Genomic DNA, 20151 nt, shown 5'->3' with positions numbered 1-20151 from the left:
GAACCCTCAGCAAATTGGTGATCTCTTTTGAAAACATGGAAAAAAGGCAGTTAGCAACTTGGCAAGAGGTGTTCCGCAAATGTTTAGAAAAAAATTGTACATTAAGATTTTTATTTTTATTTTTTTTAAAAGCCAGGGAAAAATATAAACCCTCTATGTATAATTATGTTAATTATAAATTTTAAAATATTTTACAGAATTATTAGAATTCTAATTTTTAAGTGCATTTTTCCAGGTCATTCCCTTGATGTTGTTATTGTTGTTGGGTTTTTTTAACTGTGTTTTCATGTTTGTTTGTTTTTTGTTTGTATGCTTTTATTTTGCTTATTTTTATATATATTTTTTGTACATTTTACTTTCTAAAATGTACTCTACTTTCTCTTCCTAGGTTGCTAATTGCCTTCTTCCCATGTTTTTGAAAGAAATCAAGCCAATTTGCTTAGGTTTCAAAGGGTTAAAGAGGCTGGACATTTTATTTGCAGGTTTTTAGATTTCAAAGAAATGTGTTTAACAGCTTCCTTGTTACTCACATTTCATCTCACTGACTCTCGCTCTCCGCTCCTGTTCAGGTCTACGAGGGAGGCTACCACGCCCTGCACCACGACCTCCCAGAGGTGGCCGAGTCCGTGCTGAAGGAGGTGACCGGCTGGATCACAGAACACCTCCCCGCTATGACGTCGCCCCAACCGCAATCCTAGAATTGTGAAAACCGGGTCAACACTCCAAGGCGACTGCCAACCTCGTCTCAAGAGGCCTGCTCACCTTCCAGCAGTCTGTCAGGCATAACAAAACTACTACTACACTCTCTGGGTCTGGGAAATAAGTTTGGGTTTATAGACTGACATTATTTTCTCAGTTTAACAAGTTAACTGACTTTATCCTCTTGGCAAGTTACACTGATTTTAATTGGATGATGGGGTCATAAACCACTTTTTATTGTAGATATTAAGAAGCAGTGGTCAGTTTTCCTGCTCAACATATGATCAGGGATGTGTTTCACATATTGTGGGCGGTAGGTTTATATGGTTGCAATTTCATCATCTTTTTCCTGAGGTGCAGCTCAAGTTTAAGATATAGCATGCTGGGGATTCAAGTGCAATAATAATGAAGTTTCCTCGATATCTATACACACAAGCCAGATATTTTTAAGGAGTAATTACAACCGTAATGTCATACATTGTTCATCTGCACCAGCACATTTGCTTTTAGCTCATCCACCTTTCCCAGATAGGTCATAGCATCCCTAGAGCTCAGTAGCCAGGTCCTCACACTGCTTCACTGTCTTCACAGTGTCAGCAGATGTGTGTTAGACAAAATCAGTGAAAACAATACAGCTTTTCAGCTAGAGGTTTTTTTTAGTGCTTTCTTGGAAGCAGTTCCCATTCCTGGTTCAGACTTGGTGGCTCAGGAGTATCTGTCATCTTAGAAAGCATCCACAAACTCTCTCTGCCTCCTCCTCTATTGCACTGCTTTACAAATTACCTGAAATACCACTTTTTACCCTTGTAAAGACAGTCAGAAACATATAATGTAAGCACACGTGACTGTGTGTATATATAACAGATCCTCTCTTCTCCAGACTTCCTCTGCATGTCCCTTTTCTTTGGCCCATAGAGTACATGATACATTACATATGAAGATTGGTGCAATCCATCCAAATCCTGTGGCCTTAAGTCAACATTTAAATCTAGTCATAATAATTATACTCATTTTTCATGTTTTTTTTTTTTTTTTTTTTGACAAATTAAGTGAATTGTGTGATTGATCCCAGCAATCAAGTATTTTTTACCTCCTAAAAAGTGATACTTTTTTGTTTGTTATTACAGCCAAACAATTACTTTACCATGAAATCCATTTACTGACTGAGTGGTCAATAGAGAACCCCATTAATGAATTAGCGTTTCAGCACCTTCAGCTCCCTCGTCTCAAAGTCAATGGGTTTTTTGAATTGATTTTTGGTTAGAGGCCTTAAAATAAGGTCTGTGGTTAACACAAGCTTAAGACTTTCACATTTTGTTTTACAACATAAAATTTGTCAGTTAATACACAAAAATGAAGAAAATGCAAAATGAGACTACAGAACGTCATCATGCCGAGACGCCCTGTGCCGTGCCAAACATGGTTTTTACAGCCCTGTAGCAGTGGCAACACGACCATAGTGCAGTTCATTTTAGCCTAACATTAGCTTTTTACTTCTGGCGATTAAATTTAGGCTTCAAAGATCCTGAAAGTGGTACTCATTAGTGAAGATAATCTTGCTGTACAAAACGTGTATAAGTATCATATCAAGTACCAGAGAGCTTATTTTCTGCAACGATCCAAAATCCAATGGAAAAATCCCATAGGCTTTTTGACGAGGTAAACAGGGTGACGTTAGCTTCCAGGCTGGCCTACAGAAGAACATCATCCCCGGGTCACTCTACAGATACAATTACTTTATATAAAGCACCACTTTTAGTGAGCCAAGTCAAGATTATAGGGATACAAAGATGGTGTAGATTAACCAGGTGATGCTGCTATGACTCTCTGCAGGTGGGAATTAGAGGGCAAAGATCAAAAGGTCAGCCCTCTATGTGACCTTTGACCTTTAAGGTCACAGTTGATTTCACTGTTTGGGTTAGCTCAAACTGCAGACTAGAGCCCAGCTGGAAAATGAAAGGCAACCATCGCTCTGTTACTGTGGACAAAAGAGTTGATCCTTGTCCACACAGCATCTGTCAGTTGGTGGACACTTTTATCCAGTCCACCTTGAAGTGATGTGGAAGCGTGCATTTCTTGCATGGATGGCCACAGCGGGAATCCAACCCCTCAGAACAATAGCTTAGTCAATAGATTCCAGATGTGGAGGGACAGGAAGTGATATTACTGAGAATTAAACTTCTGGCCTCAAAAAACAGTATTGAAAATTGCACCTAAACACCACAGCAATCTAGTACATACACATATTCCAAATTAAAAGTCATCCAATTTTAATGGATTTTTAGCAACTTTAGGGAAATTTACCTTAAATGAAAATCTTAACACATTATGGATACTTTATAGTATAATTTCAGTATTTGTAGATTCAGTATATTTAAATCGGACTATTAGATTATGCATATATATATACATATATTGTTTTTTTAGTACTTCTCTAACAGAATTTTATCTCTGGCATTGTGGAACCTGTCACTTCTCAAAGTGTTGCAGTGCATGGAGTCAGCCCTGGCTTCAAATAGGCTTTCAAAAATCCCCTAGCAATAATGTCACAGTAGCATATATTTTTGGTAGCCGTTAATTATAAGCTAGACAAATGCACACTGAGCTCATTGTTTTATATCGTCATGTAGACTGTAATTAGCAGGTATTACTTCCCACCTTTTCATTGAGCATGAGAATGTTTTAACAGCACGAGTCAAAAGTTTTAAAGTTGTTCATCACCAAAATCAAACATGCAAAGGGATCAAACAGTATGTGGGAGTTCAGGCAGCATGTCCTGTAGAAAATACAAAAGAGACTCGACTGCATAACTCTGGCTTTTTAGGAGTTTTTTTCTTTATCACTTAGAGTTCAAAAGGACTCATGCAGAGAGTGTAGGGGAGGTGCTGTGCAGTATCCACGGTGACCGTTACTCACGTGTAACCACAGCAGCAGGCAGGCGGGCAAGGTAGAAATTTTTTATTCCATTTTACATGTGTTGTAACCACGGTGATCACTACAAGACTCATAGAACGAGATGAGTTTCTGGCTTCATGCCCGCTCTGTCACTTTCTCTCTCCAACTTTCTGTTTCCTCTCTCTGTCTCTCCCTGCCTCACCCCGTGTCACCGGGTTTCACCACCTCCCTTTATTTTTTTGTTGCTGTGGTGACCAGCGCTCTTTGTTCTGTCATCACAGAGCCCCTTGTTCTAACTCAAACATCTTGTCCTGTCAGCCACCCACACTGTCCCCAGTGGTCAATTATCAGAACAGCACGGGTTACATGACATTTGGGATTTTTGCAGCTGTTTTTTTTTTCTTCTTTTTTTAGCCAGAGAGCTGCCACTCATTTAACACGAGACACTTTGCTTAACCTGCCACTGTCTCTGCTCAGTGTACTGCTGTATCAAACCCACTAAATGGCTTCAGGGACACAAAAACCTGACATTTCTGAGTCTGTATGCGAGAGTGTGACCTGAAATTGCTCACTTGCCCTGCCGTCTCAACTTTGATCTGTTTTGCTAATTTTTTTTAATCTCTGTTGTCTCTGATGTTTACAAACTGTTCCCTGATTTGGGGATGAAATCACTGAGTTGCACTGAAAAAATAGACTTGCAATCAGTAGGAAAAGTAAGGCAAGATGAGTTTATATTAAATATTTTCTGCAAAATTCTAAGTGCTGTACAGATATGCTAAAATGCATCAAACAATAAATCACAAGATGCTAAAAATACATAAGAGTATAGAAAGAAAAGTAAACAAAAAGAAAGGATGCAAGTGCATCCTTTCTTCAATTTCCTCAGGCGTCAGAAGACATTTTTCCAGGCTAAATGTCAGGTTTCACTGCCATGGGTGCACACAGAGATTGATAGTGTAATGTATTCATCAGTCCCAGTGGGAGTCAGACCCTTAACCTCATCCTCATATCACAAGCACTTCAAACACAATCTACTCCTGATTGGGCTGCAGCAGGCACATTGCACACAAAAGGCTGCACAGTCCCAGTTGTATTCAATCCATAATAGCACCCCCGCTGCACAATGGATTCAGACTCACGGGATCCTGTGTAACAGTAAATTTAAAAAGATCTACCTGTCAGACTACATGAGTGCATATTACCGCTGTCGTTAGCTATGGGGGCGGAGAGGGATGGAGTTGGAGTGAGAGGAGAAGAGAGAGGAGAAAAGAGAGAAGCTGTCAGTAACCATGGCAGCAGGCTTCTTTTTTTCTTTTGAGCGAAATCGCCCAGTAAAAAATGTGTATTTCTTAATGATGCTGGATGTAAAGCAGACGTTGCCACGCTTTCAGAGCTGGTTGTCCATTTTGGTGCTCTGAGGATTCCCTTTTGTGTGAGCGTCGAGATAAGAGAGCAAACAATTAGCGTCATCGGCTTGCAGTGAATAATAAGAGCTGCACACACACTGAATTCAAATCAAGCTGCTCTACTGTACTGACAACACACTCTTCATTTTTGCACAGAATGTTTCGGGGAATATAAGACCAATATTTTTTTTTCCCAAGGTAGTTAGTGTGTTTTTACTTCCACATATCACTTGTCTTGATTAAAAAGTGGTGGATGAAGCTCTGTGAGTGAAATTTTCACTCCATTTCACTCCCAAAATGACAGGATAACACATGTTAAAGGTGTTTAACCTCTGACACAATCCTATCACCCCCCCCAATACCAATATCCTTTTGTACTGGCATGTACACAGGCATGAATTGTATGCAGGTTTGCCATACTGACAAATAGCCATGTACAGATGTATTGCTCTGTTAATATGTAATAATCCACTCGACTGTTAATGTCTTTTTTTATTTAGAACAGAAGTTCTATGTAAGAGAGAGAAAATAGCAAATGCAGTAAACCACTGAATCTAATTGGCCTGCGGCTTTTCTGACAAAGCAAAGTCCAACAAGCCTGCTGGTATGTGAATGGGGCCATTGTTTTATTTTTATTTAATTTTTTTATCGACTTAATGACTGTTTCTAAGAAAAAAAGGCTGTAATATATTATGAAAGACTAAAGGGCACAGGCCAGTCTTTCTGTAACTGTATGAGATTCAAGTGCAGAGTTTGCATGAATGGAGTTAGCAGCAAGAACTGAAGAGGTCTTTTTCAAAATGCTGTAAAAGCATGAAAAAAGTTCTATCTTAAAGGTCCAGTGTGCAGGATTTAGTGGCATCTAGTGGTAAAGTTGCAGAAGTGCAATTTAAGAAGGAGAACTACAGTGGCTGTTGCAAAAATGCAAAAACGGGAAAATGCAAATGGCCCTATATAGAGCTAGTGTTTGGTTTGTCCATTTAGGGCTACTGTAGAAACAGCATGGCAGACTCCGCAGGAGAGAACCTGCTCTGTATGTAGATATAAACGGCTCTAAGGTAACAAAAACACAACAGATCTAATTAATAGGTGATTATACACTAATTAAAAATGTTAAAAAAAAAACATATATACCATTTCTGCTAATAGATGCTCCTAAGGCCTACACACCGGACCTTTAATAACTGAATAATTTACTTGCCTGAGAACTAAAGTTGCACACTAATCTATAAAAATGTATCTCTGAAAATGCTATTTTCAAACGGCTTGTATTGCATTTTGGAACAAAACCGTCACTCAGATCTTGCTGGTTTTGATTTAGGTTTAGTGGCCAGACTGCTTAAATACTGAACATAATTGTAATACACTGTATAATAGCATAGCACTGCTAACAACACTTGAGGGAAATACAGAAATCAGGACCGCAATTTGATTATATTTATCTAGAGTATTTATAGGAATTAATTTTATGTATAGGCTACTTATTATATATTGATTACACATCATGACAAGGCACTTTTTATACCATAAACCAGTCACATATAACATATCATGTCATTTTTTTACTGTCGATGCTCAGCTATATGAAGCTCCATAATACTTTTTGAGATGGAAACTGGTTCAAGGTATATACAGTATATATACACGTAAATGTATATGTATGTACAGTCAGCAATCCCAAAATGTATGACCATGTTTCTGATATGATTTTGCATAGAGAGTATTTTACTACTACGTGTTGAGGTCGGCATTGTAATGATGAAAGAAAAAAACATCTTGTCTTTGTGCAGTTTGTCACAAAACTATAACCGTTTAAGCCATCTGACATTCAAATGTTTTTGGTTTTGTAACAAAATCTTAGCAACAGGGTTTTATTGCTACAGGTATGGGGAAATCTTAATAGTAATTTCCCCAAAATTGCTTTTCAGGAACTTAACTTTCACTTTGAGGTATCTCCTCTTCGAAAAAAAAAAACAATTTTCAATAAAATGGACATGAGTGTAGCTCTCTGTATTCACAAACCTTCTGTTACATCTCAGATCAAAGACAATTTGGTCAAAACATGTTGGAATAAATTGCAGGTATCAGATTTTCCGGGAAAAATAAGCATTCCACACAATTTCGGAGATTTTTAGGGGAATATGTACCGTACGTCTATTTTTGGATTGTGGTCTAGTGTTGTTTGTGCCTTATTACTATGATGATTGTGCATCTGAGTGTGTTTTTGCGTGTGTGTGTGAGTCAATGAGTGTGTGTGTTTTGATATAGATGGAGTGTACAGAGCTGCAGACCAGTTTCTCTGTTATTGTGGTTTTCTGGTTGTCACATCTGTTTCTGTTTCAGTAATTGTGTCCGTCTGCTTGTCTTCCTCCTGTCTGTCTGTCTCTTTCTATTTACATCAGTGGTCGAAGCAGATTTGGGTCAAAAAAAAGTTTCTGAATCTTTAAGTGTGGGCTGAGACACAGCTCCTAAATACCCTCCAGCTCCTTTTAACACCTGTTTTGTTTTAGTATCCCTAGAGACGCCGGCATTATGACAAAACGCAATACATCAGTAAAGATTTTGCCCTTCATGGGTTGCTGTAATGACTTTACAACATTTGAAATGTATTCAACTGAAAACAGGAAGTCCTGTCCATCACATGATAACAACATAAGCAAATGTGTTTTTTCCTTTTCTGTCGTCCTGCATCAACTGATTTCATCATTGGTCCACAAACATCAAACAAACACTTCTGGCCATGGAGATCTATATCTTAAGTGTCTGAAACATTTCTAAATGCATTGTCACCTATGGATTTTCAATCAGCTGTAGCAGAAAACTCAGCTGTAAAAACTAGGAAGATGGAGTGTAAATTGTTGTTTTTTTAAAAAGCGATGGTCAGCCAATCGAGACATGAAGTATGTAGAAACAAACCATGTTAATCGAACCCCTGACGTAAAGTATCAAGTCAATTGGAGCTTGTTTTTACAGGCAGCACATGATGGAGCACAACTTTAAGTTGAAGTGTCACATTCTTGAGTCTTCCTTGTAAAGTAACGTGTTATTTGTTTTACTAAATACTGGATGACACTTTATTTGAATAGCCCGGTGCTTATACTTAACTTTCGTTCTCTACTCCCCTAAAGACAATTTACTCCCAAACTTTAACTCAAATCAATATGTTAGAAATGTTTCACTGATGTGTTGTAGTCACTTCATCGTGAGTTGAGTATCAGCACTAGACAGTTAAATTCAAGTGTGACCAAATATTGTATATAAAATGTAATAATCAAAGTACTTCTGATTCACTGAACTACTTGTTACTAGAATGTTCATAATGTCCATACTCTCTTACAGAATAAACTATATGACTGTTTAACCGTGCAGCCTGACTGGAATACTTTCACAGCTTCTCTGGATTCAATGCGAAGGTAAATGTTTTCATCAAGCTTCCAAATCCGGTTAATTATTAAGCTATATTTGGACAGTAAACACTGCACTGTAAATTTTGTAAGACAGAAAAAAGCAGCCTGTGTGAGGAACTTTTGTGGTTCTGTCATATGTTTGAGTTAAGGGTAATTTTAAGATAATTGCTTAGAGCAATTATCTTAAAATTACCCTTAACTCAAACATATGTTTCTCTTCTTGTTCCTACAGTTGAATGTTTGAGCTCACTGTACAGAGTGACGCATGGCAGAGTTTGACAATAGAGGGATTATTTTCTCTGCTGAAAGGGAAACCTTTCTGTTTGATCATTAAAAATTCCCAATTTTTGGAAACCAATCCATGTCCAATATTGGACTTGAAAAAGTGTGATGTGGAAACTTGAAGCCACAAGAGTGACACATGTACACTGACAATGGACTTTGCAGGAAAGTAGGAAACACAACAGCAATTCCACTTATATTTATACTGTATATTCTGGTGTTTATGATGGAGAAGGTGTAGATGCCCTTTCAAATATTTCAAAGGTAAATTATGCTGGAATTTCTGGAAGAAAAAACAACAATAAACAATGCATAGACTCATACAAATGACAACCCCTCTCAATTTTAACTCTGCCTATATTTTTCTCTTTTTCTTCTTCTTTTTTTTTTTTTTGCCGTGCTCAGTACGTGCCTGGGTAGAGTGCAAGTGAGGTCAGGACTTTCTAAGAATGTAGCAACCAGGTGCTAGAGTATAAGTGCATGCATCCAATAGGAAGCAAAATGAAAATGTAGTAAGCGGCTGGCTTTCACTTTCAATGGTGAAACTGTAGCCGACAATTCCCACATAGTGTACCTTTAACAAAACAGCTGAATTGTTTTGTGAAGAGAACATATCAGATATAAATCATCATTTAAACCGGAGCAATATTTATTATAATGATGTTAAACATATCTGGAAGGGACCTTTATGAAGCTGTCATAAAAAAAAGGTTTAAAGTTAGAGCAAACAGTTATCACTTGTGGGCCTGGGCAACATATGACAATTAAATATCACATTATTTTTTGATCAAATAGCTAAATTATCAAAAGTGCAACTGTGTTGTTGACTGTTGATGCTTTTTACAAAATATTTACACCATAAGATTTTTGATAAGTAATCATCAGAAATGAGGATATAATGACTAATTAAAGGCAAATAACAGAACAGCTAGAACAGTCTGGTGAGTTTAGGAAATTACATCACTGTACTGTAATGTAGCCTCTGAAAACAGGAAAAGACATTTTAGATTTCCAAATTCCCACACATCACAATATTGATATAATACAATATATTGCCTGATCACTGACATACTTTTGGAACTAATGCAGACCAGCTACTCAATGATTCACCTCCAACTGCAGATAAAAAAAAGTCTAAATAGTTTGTTTTCATGCTTTAATGCATGCAGCAGAGTGAGGTTAGGCGTAACACAGGTCAGTATGCCTGTTGACCTGGTCTCTGTGGTGTTTCATGTGCAAAACTCTAGGACAATGCAGGATAACTTTATCCAGATGGCGCTAATACTACCAGCAGTTGACTTTCTTTTTTTGGGAGATTAAAAAGCACACATCATCCAGGAGGTGGCGGCATTGCATCACAAAACTCATTGCAGACAGCCTCGGTTGTATGAATGTACTGTTTCCAGATCCGTGCATATGCACACAAGGCATGAATGAACCAAGGATTTGTTTGAAGATTTAAATACAGAGATTAATCTTGTGTATTTTATTTGGTTTTGGAACTCGACCATACATTTCAATCCACCCTGATCTTACAGTTATATAAATACTGAGGTCCAAGTGTATGGAAGGGCGCACACTTGTTTTTTCTGAATCAACGAGATTGTTATATCACAATTCTGAGAAAGGTTTTCATTTTTAAAAAGTCTGCTCCTGTTTTTCGGAACATACAAGATAATCTCATTAATTCAGAAAAAAATAGGGCAGATTTTTTTCTCACTTGAATGCAGTATGATTGCGTACTAGTGAATTAAAACCTGACTATAGGCCTACTTGACATCATTCCTTTAGAACAATGCTCTGTACATCTGATTATGTTAGGCTGAAATTTTACTTTTTCTCACAATCTTCAGTTATAATCTCCAGAAATTAGACAGTTGTAACATTTAAGATAATCATTTTTTAGCTATTTCTGCTTTATTTGGCTGTATACATTGAACAGTGACGAGTGAAGTACAACAAGTTTTCTAAGCTAGGAGACCTGTATCAGTGCAAGCATACTGGTACTTCATCACAGTTTCCTCTTAGTAAATCTCTTTTCTCTCATCCTCCTCCCCTTCATTCATCCTTGTGTCACTACCTGATAACAACCACAGAGAAAACTGGCTTTACGTCAGCAGTCCAAGATGGATTTGTGGAGAGAGGATTGATACTAAAACACACACACACACACACACATTCTGATACACTGCACTCTATCTTTTTCACTCTCCTTTTCTTTTTTCTCTGCCCCATTTTCTCTCTCCTCCCTGCCTTTCTCTCTCTCTCTCTCTCTGAAAATGTAGGCTAACAGCTCTCCTTGAGACATTTTTGGAGTTTGCTGGAACCACATTAGAAACAACTCCCAACGGATGGCACTTCTAGGAAAGCCAAGACCATGACTGTATGTGTGAATATTCATCTGTCATGTTCAGTATAGGTTGTGCTGCCACTTTTTTCATGCTCCTGTGGGTCCAGTGGGAAATCTTTCTACAGAAAATGTGCTCCCATGGGACATGTACAGGCAGGAGTCTTTAGGCAGGCCAATTGCCATAGAGCACATCCAGCGGTGATTAAGGGAGAACATTATGGTCCACAAGCTAATTGATCTCGGCAGTGTAATCAACCTTCATCATCTGCCCTGAGAGACTGAGAAATGTCATACTGGTGATGTGCTTTATTTTGAAAAGTCAGTTTGGAATTGGTTGCAAACTCTGTGTAAACATTTTTCAAACATGTAAACTTTTAAGAATATGTTATTTGCAATGTTTATTCTCCCAGCAGAGGGAGCCTGAAGGTCTGTTTTTCCTCTGTGTTTGTTGAAAACAAAGACCTAAGCCAATCAGAAACCGGTTCGAGGAATTAAATCCGGGCTCGCTGTGACCATGGCAACGGCTTTACCTCTGTGACAGCTAAGAAATGGAAATGGAAAAGAGGAGATGCTACATGGACTGTGGTGATGCTTAAAGACTTCTCAGAATAGGTAGATCACCCCTCTCGGTGACAATGCCCCACTTCAACTGTCTCACCTCTGCAGGGGAAAACTGATTCAAACAAAGTAAACAAGAGCAGGAAGGTGGAAACAGGAAACATCAGTAGTAATGCACTGAGCCTGTGTGTACAAAAATAGAAAGCAAAACAGGACTGGTTGATTTACTCCGATGAAATGCAATTTTGGAGGGTTACATTAGGATTTGATATTTGCATTCGGGGGATAAAACAGAGTGTGCTGTCTTATCTGAACAGACCTGCAAAGAGCCTTGATAGTCTGGAAAGAAGGAAAGGATGATGGTCGGATGGCGGGTTAGAGAATGAGTGAGGGATGGGAGCAAGTAAGGGAACTGGGACATGAGAAAATCTCTGAGGTCTTCTTATATGTAATACCAGAGAGGATTTAGGCTTTTCAAGAAAAGCATTCTGTTGCAGATTTGCCACTGTATCATTGTGAAAGGATGTGTGTTATGAATGTTATTCAGTCAAACCACATTTATTGAATCAATACCTGTTCCTCAGGTTAACCCTTTGAGACCTGAGCAAATTGGCTTGATTTCTGTCAAAAACATAGGAAGAATGCAATGAGCAATGAAAGAAGAAATGACCCCAACATAGTGGGAATTTTGAAAAAAGTACAAGGAATTAACTGAAAATTGGAAGAAAAATTAATAAAATAAAAACAAACAAACAACAAAATAAAAATGACGCTGGAAAAGGTGCTTAAAATTTATAATAATTTTGTTACATAATGTTATATATGTAAGTATGATATTTAGAAACATTGTTTTCCTCTTTTTTCCCCAGACATTTTTGTTCTTAACTTATTTTAATTTTTTTTCATTTACTAATGTCGTTCTATTTGTGAAACATTTCTTCAAAGGTTTAATTACTTGTGAAAGGCATCTGAAAGCAGCACAAAGAAAGTGATGTCGCTCCAGATTTCAAAGGGTTAAACTGCAACAAAGTTGAGCGTCTTTATTTGAGATACCTGTTTGGAATGTTTTCTTTTTCCCTATCACATCACGAATAGATTTTCAAGGAGTCATCCCACTGTTTGCAGCACATCATCTTATCATCTCACTCCAACTATAATAATAATAATAACAATTATTATTATTATTATTATTATCATTTTTACTACTTACTTGCCTGCCCATCAAAGCTGATTTTGACTTACATGCAGGTATTTTGAACACGTTAGACCACACAGTAAAACACAGCCTTTACAGATGCTGACATGTTGGCTGGAATTTGCTCGAGCCTTTATATATATTTTTTTTTTTACTTAATATTTTTCTTCAAAATTGTCAAGGCCACCTCTGTGGGTGTGGTCCTGTTCTGACTGTGAAATATGGTTCAGCCTCTGATCCCGCCTCTTTTTAAATGACTACATCCAATTGGCGTGGGTATTCCAAACTTGTACTCTGATTGGTCATGGTTTCTGTCAATCAATGTCAAACGCTTTCTGCTTTCTCGATAACCACGCCTACTCACGCTTGCTAGCGGCAACGGCTCATTCGTGCGTGTAGGACTGAAGAGTGCCTCGCCGGGAGGGAGGAAACGTGTGTTCAGTCATCTTTTGCAACCGTCTCCTGGTGTCTTTAACCGAAATATTACGAGAATAACGTTAAAAGGTTTGTCGTTGATACGTCGGTTTTGTACTTATAACGTCCGAGTGGCGCAACGCTGTAAACGCCGAGCTTAGGATCTGTCGCCCGGCTGTAGCAGTACTTTAGTCTTGAGGAGAGTGGGGTCGCTAGGCAGTTGCCAAACGAAAGCAGGCAGTTGCTAACAAGTAGTTAGCAGCCAGTTAGCCTGCCAGCTAGCCAGCGCTCTCCCTGCTGCTTCAGCAAGTCCCACCCTCACCAAGTGCGTGGACGTCGTAAGAGGCTGCAGCGGTGAAGTCGAGTGCTTTCTCCTCTCAACTTAGCCAGCATCGGTGTTCAGCTGGCTGGCAAGCTAAAATAGCCCCCTAAACGTTAGCTAGGCGTCGCCAACGGCAAATAGTTGGCTTTACCGTCGGACAAGTGTCTTCTGTGGAGGGATACGGTCGCTACACTGGCAAAGAGACTGGCTAAAAAGAAGAGACGAAATAAGAGAGAACAAGGAAGACACTGAGAAGGAGGGGACTGGCTAGTTTAGCCGGGGAGACAGATTCTCACGTAAGTCACACACAGTTGGTAAGTTAGCTTACCAAACGGCTTACCGGTTCTGTACAACTTGCTGTGCTTGCACAGCAGCGTTTATCCAGCCAGCCACTTATCTGTGGCTTAGCTCCTACAGCCAGTGCGCCATACTTCAGCGTAGGCTAACGGTAAAGGCTCCCTTGAAGGTGGTACACTAGCTAGCAAGATAGCTAATGCTTCATGGGTTGAAAGTGAGACTGCGCTTGAATTTTAGCTCCTCTGCCTTTGCTGCAGTCATTCATTTGTTAGTTAAGTTAGATGGGTTCTGGTAGTTAAGTCTATCTGTGCATCGAAAAGGGCAGTAAACCAGTTGTCATGAGTGTTAGCTAATTAGCTGCTCTGCTAGCTAGTTTCAGCCGGCCACCCACCCAAGTTGACAGTTCAGTTTCTGACGATGCAAAGAAGTAATGTTACTCAAACCCTGCAAATGTCACTGGTTATCTATTCTCTCAGGGGTAAATGTTCGGCTCATATCTGTTGGGTGCAGCTGTGGGAACTGTGTGTTCCTGGGTTCAACCCTGATAAAGTGGCCGTGCACTGACAATGTCACAGCAGCACTTCATGTACGTCATTACACCAGTTTCTAAATTGCAGTGTAGTATCTGTTCAGCTGACAAACCTCATGGTTATTTATTCAGTTACCCAGGCTGTCCCAGTACATTCCTGTTGCCATGTAGAGCTGTCATCAGCCACTTAACATTCACAGGCCACACAGGGCACATAGTGTACTGGCATAGTAAAAGTCAAAGTTAGCTGTTGAAATCAGCAACAGTGCAACCCATATCCACATCACAACCCAGTACTGAAACACAAGTATGACTCTGTAGCACAACAAATTCTGACTCATTTTCACTCCTTCTGTAGATAGATAGCAAACGCCACCACCGAGCTACACACAGCCATGAGTATTGAGATCCCGGTGGGGTTGACAGAACTGCTGCAAGGCTACACTGTGGAGGTGCTGCGACAAAGGCCGACAGACCTGGTGGATTTTGCAGTACAGTACTTCACCCGTTTGCGGGACACCAGAAGCCAGGATGGGTCCGGCGCCGGAGGCAAGACGGGGAAAGGAGTGATGTTTGATGGGGAGCCGATGCAAACAGAGTCCAATGGAGATGATGATGAAGATGATGATTCTGACTTTGAGCGTAAGTTGTTGTCTTTTTGTCATGATTGTCAGCTGTTTCGTCGAACATGTCTGAGTGAGTGGAACGTGACAGAATGAAAGGTAATGTAAGTGTCACCAATTTAGTCAGAATCTATCTCATCTCCTCCTTTTGAGACAGATTTCTCAAGTGTCTTAGACCTGCCACATTTGCATACACATACTTGCACCAAGAAAATCCCATTGAGCAGACAGTTCAGCTAGAGCCCTCATCTGCCACTCATCTAATCTAGGTCCTCTCCATGCTCATTATCTATCTGGCTGTCAGGATCTAAAATAGCACTCAACATATTTTGAATTGAACCGTAAAGTTTCAAGGCCTTTAAAGGTGTCCTTTATTAAATATACCAGCTTTTCAGTCAAATCTTTTTAGAAAGTGTTCAAATATTAAACTTTAAATCTGCAGACTCTCAAGCCTTGACTGCATAGACCTTTACGAATGACGCTTGTATTACATTTTATCAAGTGCTTAAAAATAACAAAAGCCAACCTACAGATACATTGTAAGCTATAGTAAAGAAGAAAAACAAAAAAGAAATATATTTTTTTAAATTCAGGGACTGTAGGCCAACATCCTATTTTAGAGTATTCCTAAAACCTGGAAATTCATTACCATACCAGCAACTCCATTTCCCTATTCACAAAGTCGGTGTTTTTTTTGAATTTTTTTTTTTTTTTTGATTTAGAAGCCTGAAATATGATCGGTGGTTAACACTAGTAAGAGACTTAAAATAACATAAAAATGCATCAGTAAATACCCCGCTTGTGAACTTTGAAGCTTTTATGTGTCTTAAAAAAAGGCAGTTGCTAACAAGTTACTAAATGACTTCAGAGCATCACCAAGCCGAATTGCGCCGATCACAACTTTACAGCCTTGTCATAGTGGTGCTTGACAGTAGTGTATTCCACTTAGAACCTAACATACATTTTTTACTTCTGGCTACTGCATTTAGGCTTCAAAAATCCTGAAAATGGTATTTGTGAAGATTATTTTACTGAACAAAATGTTAAAGTATCAGAGCTTATTTTCTGCAATGATCTAAAATCCATGGAAAAATGCCATGGGCTTTTTGACTAGGTAACCAGGGCACAATAGCTTCCCGGTTGGTCTACAGAAAAACATAATTTCTGGGGCACTCTATAGCTACTTTAAAATTTCAATGTAAATTGATACTTGTAGCATTTAAAAGGAGTTGCTCTAAAAGTTCAATTCACACAGAAAATTGGAAAAGACCCATGTGTACAACTTCACATTTAAAGAAGAGTTGGACTGAAAGTTTATGAAATAAATAAATGTATATGAAGAAATGACAAAACGAGTTCATGAACTGTATAACCTTTGCTTTGTAGCTTTAACTATCAAGGTAGCACACATGCTATCTTCAGCAGAAGCTATGCCATGCCTCTTTCGCATCACTCCCCTGTGTTTGTCAGACTGGCAGAAGATGTAAGCTACTCCCTAGCTCAGCTCTCCTCTGTGCTGCTCAGAGCAGCGTGGCCTAGATCACATCAGTGTGCTGCGGAGCCCGGGGCTGTTACCTTGTGAATGGGGGTTCTGTTTTCTCAATGAGTTCATCCATTGTGATGATCAGCTGGGATGATCTGTGAATGTATCGTAGGTGTATCTTTTAAAATTCTCAGATGTTAAAGCATTTTTTAAGCTAGAGACAGAGTTTCTCAATGCACCATGTGTGTGTAAAACTAAATGCTTCTCAAGTTTGATAATGGATCGCACAGTTTCTCTCCTGCCAGTATCATTGGCAGTTACTAAAGCACTGGCGGAGTGTAGTTGCTGGATAAAAAACAAAAGAATTTATCAGACTTGTTTACTGCAATTTGGGTGGTATATTTTTTGGTTTAAACTTTGGTTCTAGTTTTACTCAGTTGCATTTATAGGATAACTATATTTGTCGTGCCCCATATGAAAATGTTCATCTCTGCTGAAAGCATTATTGACCAACCTTGGAGATTGGTACAAGCTGGCTCAGGGTAAAAGGGGGATTACAGGTCCTGTTTCTATGCTCACACAAGTGGGGTTTGGCTGCTGTCAAACAGCTGTGACCTCAGCTGAGGCAGCAGTGTGTATGTGCACGCACATGTTGCATCTGTGAGTGCGTGTGTGTGTGTGTGTGTGTGAAGGCGAGCAGATGTGTTAGGACTTGATTTCACGCCCGTTCAAATTCCAGCCTGGTGACGCCATGAAGAAATTCTTTCTTGTACATTTTGATTAGCAATCAGTTGTTAAGCATTTTCCACACCTCATCCAAGGTGGCAATAAATGGACAGGGAGCTGACGTCGTCATGCTCAAGGGAGAAGCTTTTGGATGCTGTGGGTTACACACATGACATCCATGACAGTAGATTATCCACCCAGGCTTGTGTATACTACCCCCTGGGGACACTAATTTCTGAAGGGAACAACACAGGCCTGTATAATGAAAAACATCATGTGCTTTCCCTGACCACTTCTGTAGCCCATAGGTATATAGAGTACTATAGTGCTACTGGTTCAACAGCACATGCTCCAAAACAGGTCTTGTGACAAAAACACCAAAATAACTTTTTAAATTCGGGATGCAAAAGAGGGATGGAAACTCTTCTGTATTTCCAAAGGTGACGCATACCCAACCTGATTGTGTTAGTTACAACCCTTGCAGCCCTGAGCAATCTACAGACAATATAGCCTCATTCCCACTACAAAAAACCCCAGTAACACATGCTAACAAATGGCTTTTTAATGCAATGACAATGCATATGATCAGCATTAACAACCGGGTCGAATGAATCTGCTGTAGACAAAGGTATCTATCGCCTCTGGCTCCCATTGGCATCAATAAATGTGGCTATTTCAGCTCCGCAATTGGAGAGATGCAATGATGTGCCACCACAAATTACCGTCCATCTCCTCCCAAGCTGTTCTCCGGCCTGTCTGTGACAGGCACAACAAGCAAACACCCCCCAAGAAGGCAGACTCGTGTGTAGGAGCGGTGTGTTCACTGGCAATGGGAATACAGGAAATCGCTCATATTGAGCGGGTTTACCTGTGTTTGAAAAACCGACGTTCAGGCGCCAATTTTGGTGGGAAAGGGGTATAAGACAGTCGCAGTAAACTGTAAAAACAAGGGAATTTTTGTAAAAGAACTCTAAAAACACTTACCTTAAGAAAAAAAAAGTAAATGTAACTATTGGTGTTAATTTATGTTGACTCTATATCTAATTGTTAAGATTACTTAAGATTTAGTTATATTTACTTAATTTTATGAAGTTGTTGAAACTTAAATATGACAAGTTTAATTAAATCAGTCTTTCTAAGTTTTAGCAACATCAGTAAATCAAGTTTATTGTGCTATATATCTGTATTCTGCGGGTTGCAAACTAATAATAATTATATTGATAATGACTTTATAAGGACAGAAAAAAAGTAGGTCATATTCGCATATTCTTAAACATGTTAAAAAAAAACCTTGCAGATCTCCAAACTTCGTCATTGGCTAAATCCTCTTTGTCATGATCAAGGTAAATCTGACTCACTAATAACGACTCTAACACTTAGACAGAACAAGACAATTTCACTTGTCATTTTCAAGTTCCAACAATTTCACAAAATTGAGTAAATACAGCCACATTTAAAGCCAACTTAACAATTAGATACGAAGTAAACATACATTAAGATCAGGTGGTGACCCACCAGAAGTAGGCCAATGACTCATTTTGGGTTTTGACCGCTTGATTAAGAAATACGGTCGTTGTGAAATACTATATTGAGCTGTGACGGCATGGAACAGCTCTCTGTACGGGAGGAGTAGTTTTATTGGACCCATGAATAAAACGATTTATTAAAAAAATTCTAAAGAGCTTCAAGGTTAAATGCTAGTTGTGTTGCATGAACATGATCTGTAACTGGTGTGTTTGTTGTATGTAAAAAAAATCCTGACAGTCTTTTTATTCCCTTTTTAAGCTATTTACAGCTACAATGATTCACCAGTGTGCCCTTAACCTTTCATTTGTGCTGCAGGAAATCGCTGTGTATGAGTGTGTCAGCTAAACGCCTAAAATGTAAATGAGATAAATAGCTGGTAATGTACTCCCATGGACAGTACTGTAAACTCCTAAAGCATGATGTCCTATTTTACATGCTTTATTTTTTCAACTCTTGTTGCCTTAATCCACCACAGGATCACTACACAGGTCTAAGCCGCTTAACAAAAGGAGATATTGTTTTGGACACAAACTGTTGTACCTCCATCATATCAAGTGATGTTGAGCCAAAGATTTTTAAGTAAACCTTTCTGTATTCAGGTTGAACTTTAGTTTGAAATAAGCCTTTAATCCAGAGCTTTTCTACTTGCTGAAAAGTTGAGTTTAAAGTCCCCTTCCACTGAAAAATGTGTTTTCTTATGTTTATGTCCCCTAAAATGTCTGACCGTAACCTTACTGGCTTTTGTTTGATCAAATTTATCACTAGAGAGGTGATTTTACATTCCTCCACTGAAGGGGGAAATGTCTGTGCACTTTCCTTAAATCTGAGACTCAAATGTAAGCCAGGAATGCCAGAAAAGGTACGTCACAATTTGGAAAGCCAGGGGCTGTCTAATGCTGTCTAATACGGGAGACGCATATCTACAGACTTTGACACAACACCAGCAAAAAAAAAATTTCAGGCTCAAACTGGTAAGATCTTACCAATACAGTAGCCATGTTTACCTATACTTTCATCAAAATTGGATCCCAGACCGCCTTGTGCTTTCTGTATTAGCCAATCAGAACGTTTTACTCATGAATATCAGTAAGTAGTAGGTGGTTACTTCTGCTTATTAGCAAATCTGATTGTTTGTCGGAGGGACAAAAAGAGGCCCTCAGAAAAGCAGTGGAAAGTCAAACCCACATTTTGTTGTAAACACCATTATAGACGCGTTATTAAAACCATATATATGGTACAGAAAAACCCTAGTGTTAAAATATTGGCCCTTCAAAACGAATTTGGAACTTTCAGAATAAATGGAGCTGCATTAAAACAGAGTTTTCTGGATCAGAGTCATCTGTTGTTGCCTTTAAATACACTTACCTGGTTAATCCAGGTGAAATGTGTGATTTCCATTTTACTCAGTATTCACTTGAGTTACAAAGGGCAGTTGCAG

The 20151-nt window shown here is 38.9% G+C and overlaps 2 protein-coding genes across 6 annotated transcripts in view; both read left to right on the top strand.

The window, feature by feature from the left end:
* The window catches only part of mgll (monoglyceride lipase), a 46031-nt gene extending 37670 nt beyond the window's left edge, over positions 1-8361 (top strand). For all 3 annotated transcript variants that reach the window (XM_042491905.2, XM_042491904.2, XM_042491903.2), the window contains one exon: positions 570-8361. In XM_042491905.2, coding sequence (XP_042347839.1) covers positions 570-698 — 129 coding nt within the window. In that variant the 3' untranslated portion in view covers positions 699-8361. The remainder of the gene's footprint in view (positions 1-569) is intronic.
* Positions 8362-13157: 4796 nt separating this feature from the next.
* Positions 13158-20151, top strand: part of prkar2aa (protein kinase, cAMP-dependent, regulatory, type II, alpha A) — a 55197-nt gene continuing 48203 nt past the window's right edge. The window contains exons 1-2 of one of the 3 annotated variants that reach the window (XM_088082406.1): positions 13158-13296; positions 14713-14996. In XM_088082406.1, coding sequence (XP_087938532.1) covers positions 14750-14996 — 247 coding nt within the window. In that variant the 5' untranslated portion in view covers positions 13158-13296; positions 14713-14749. Of the gene's footprint in view, positions 13825-14712; positions 14997-20151 lie in introns of all 3 variants that reach the window. The other 2 variants (XM_042492590.2, XM_042492589.2) reach the window with 2 other exon arrangements.

Source organism: Plectropomus leopardus, chromosome 9 (assembly GCF_026936395.1).
Source record: "Plectropomus leopardus strain MGB_pleo_1.0 chromosome 9, ASM2693639v1, whole genome shotgun sequence".
Lineage (NCBI taxonomy): Eukaryota > Metazoa > Chordata > Actinopteri > Perciformes > Serranidae > Plectropomus > Plectropomus leopardus.
The sequence above is the reverse complement of the archived record's forward strand: the minus strand, read 5'-3'. Positions and strand labels throughout refer to the sequence as shown.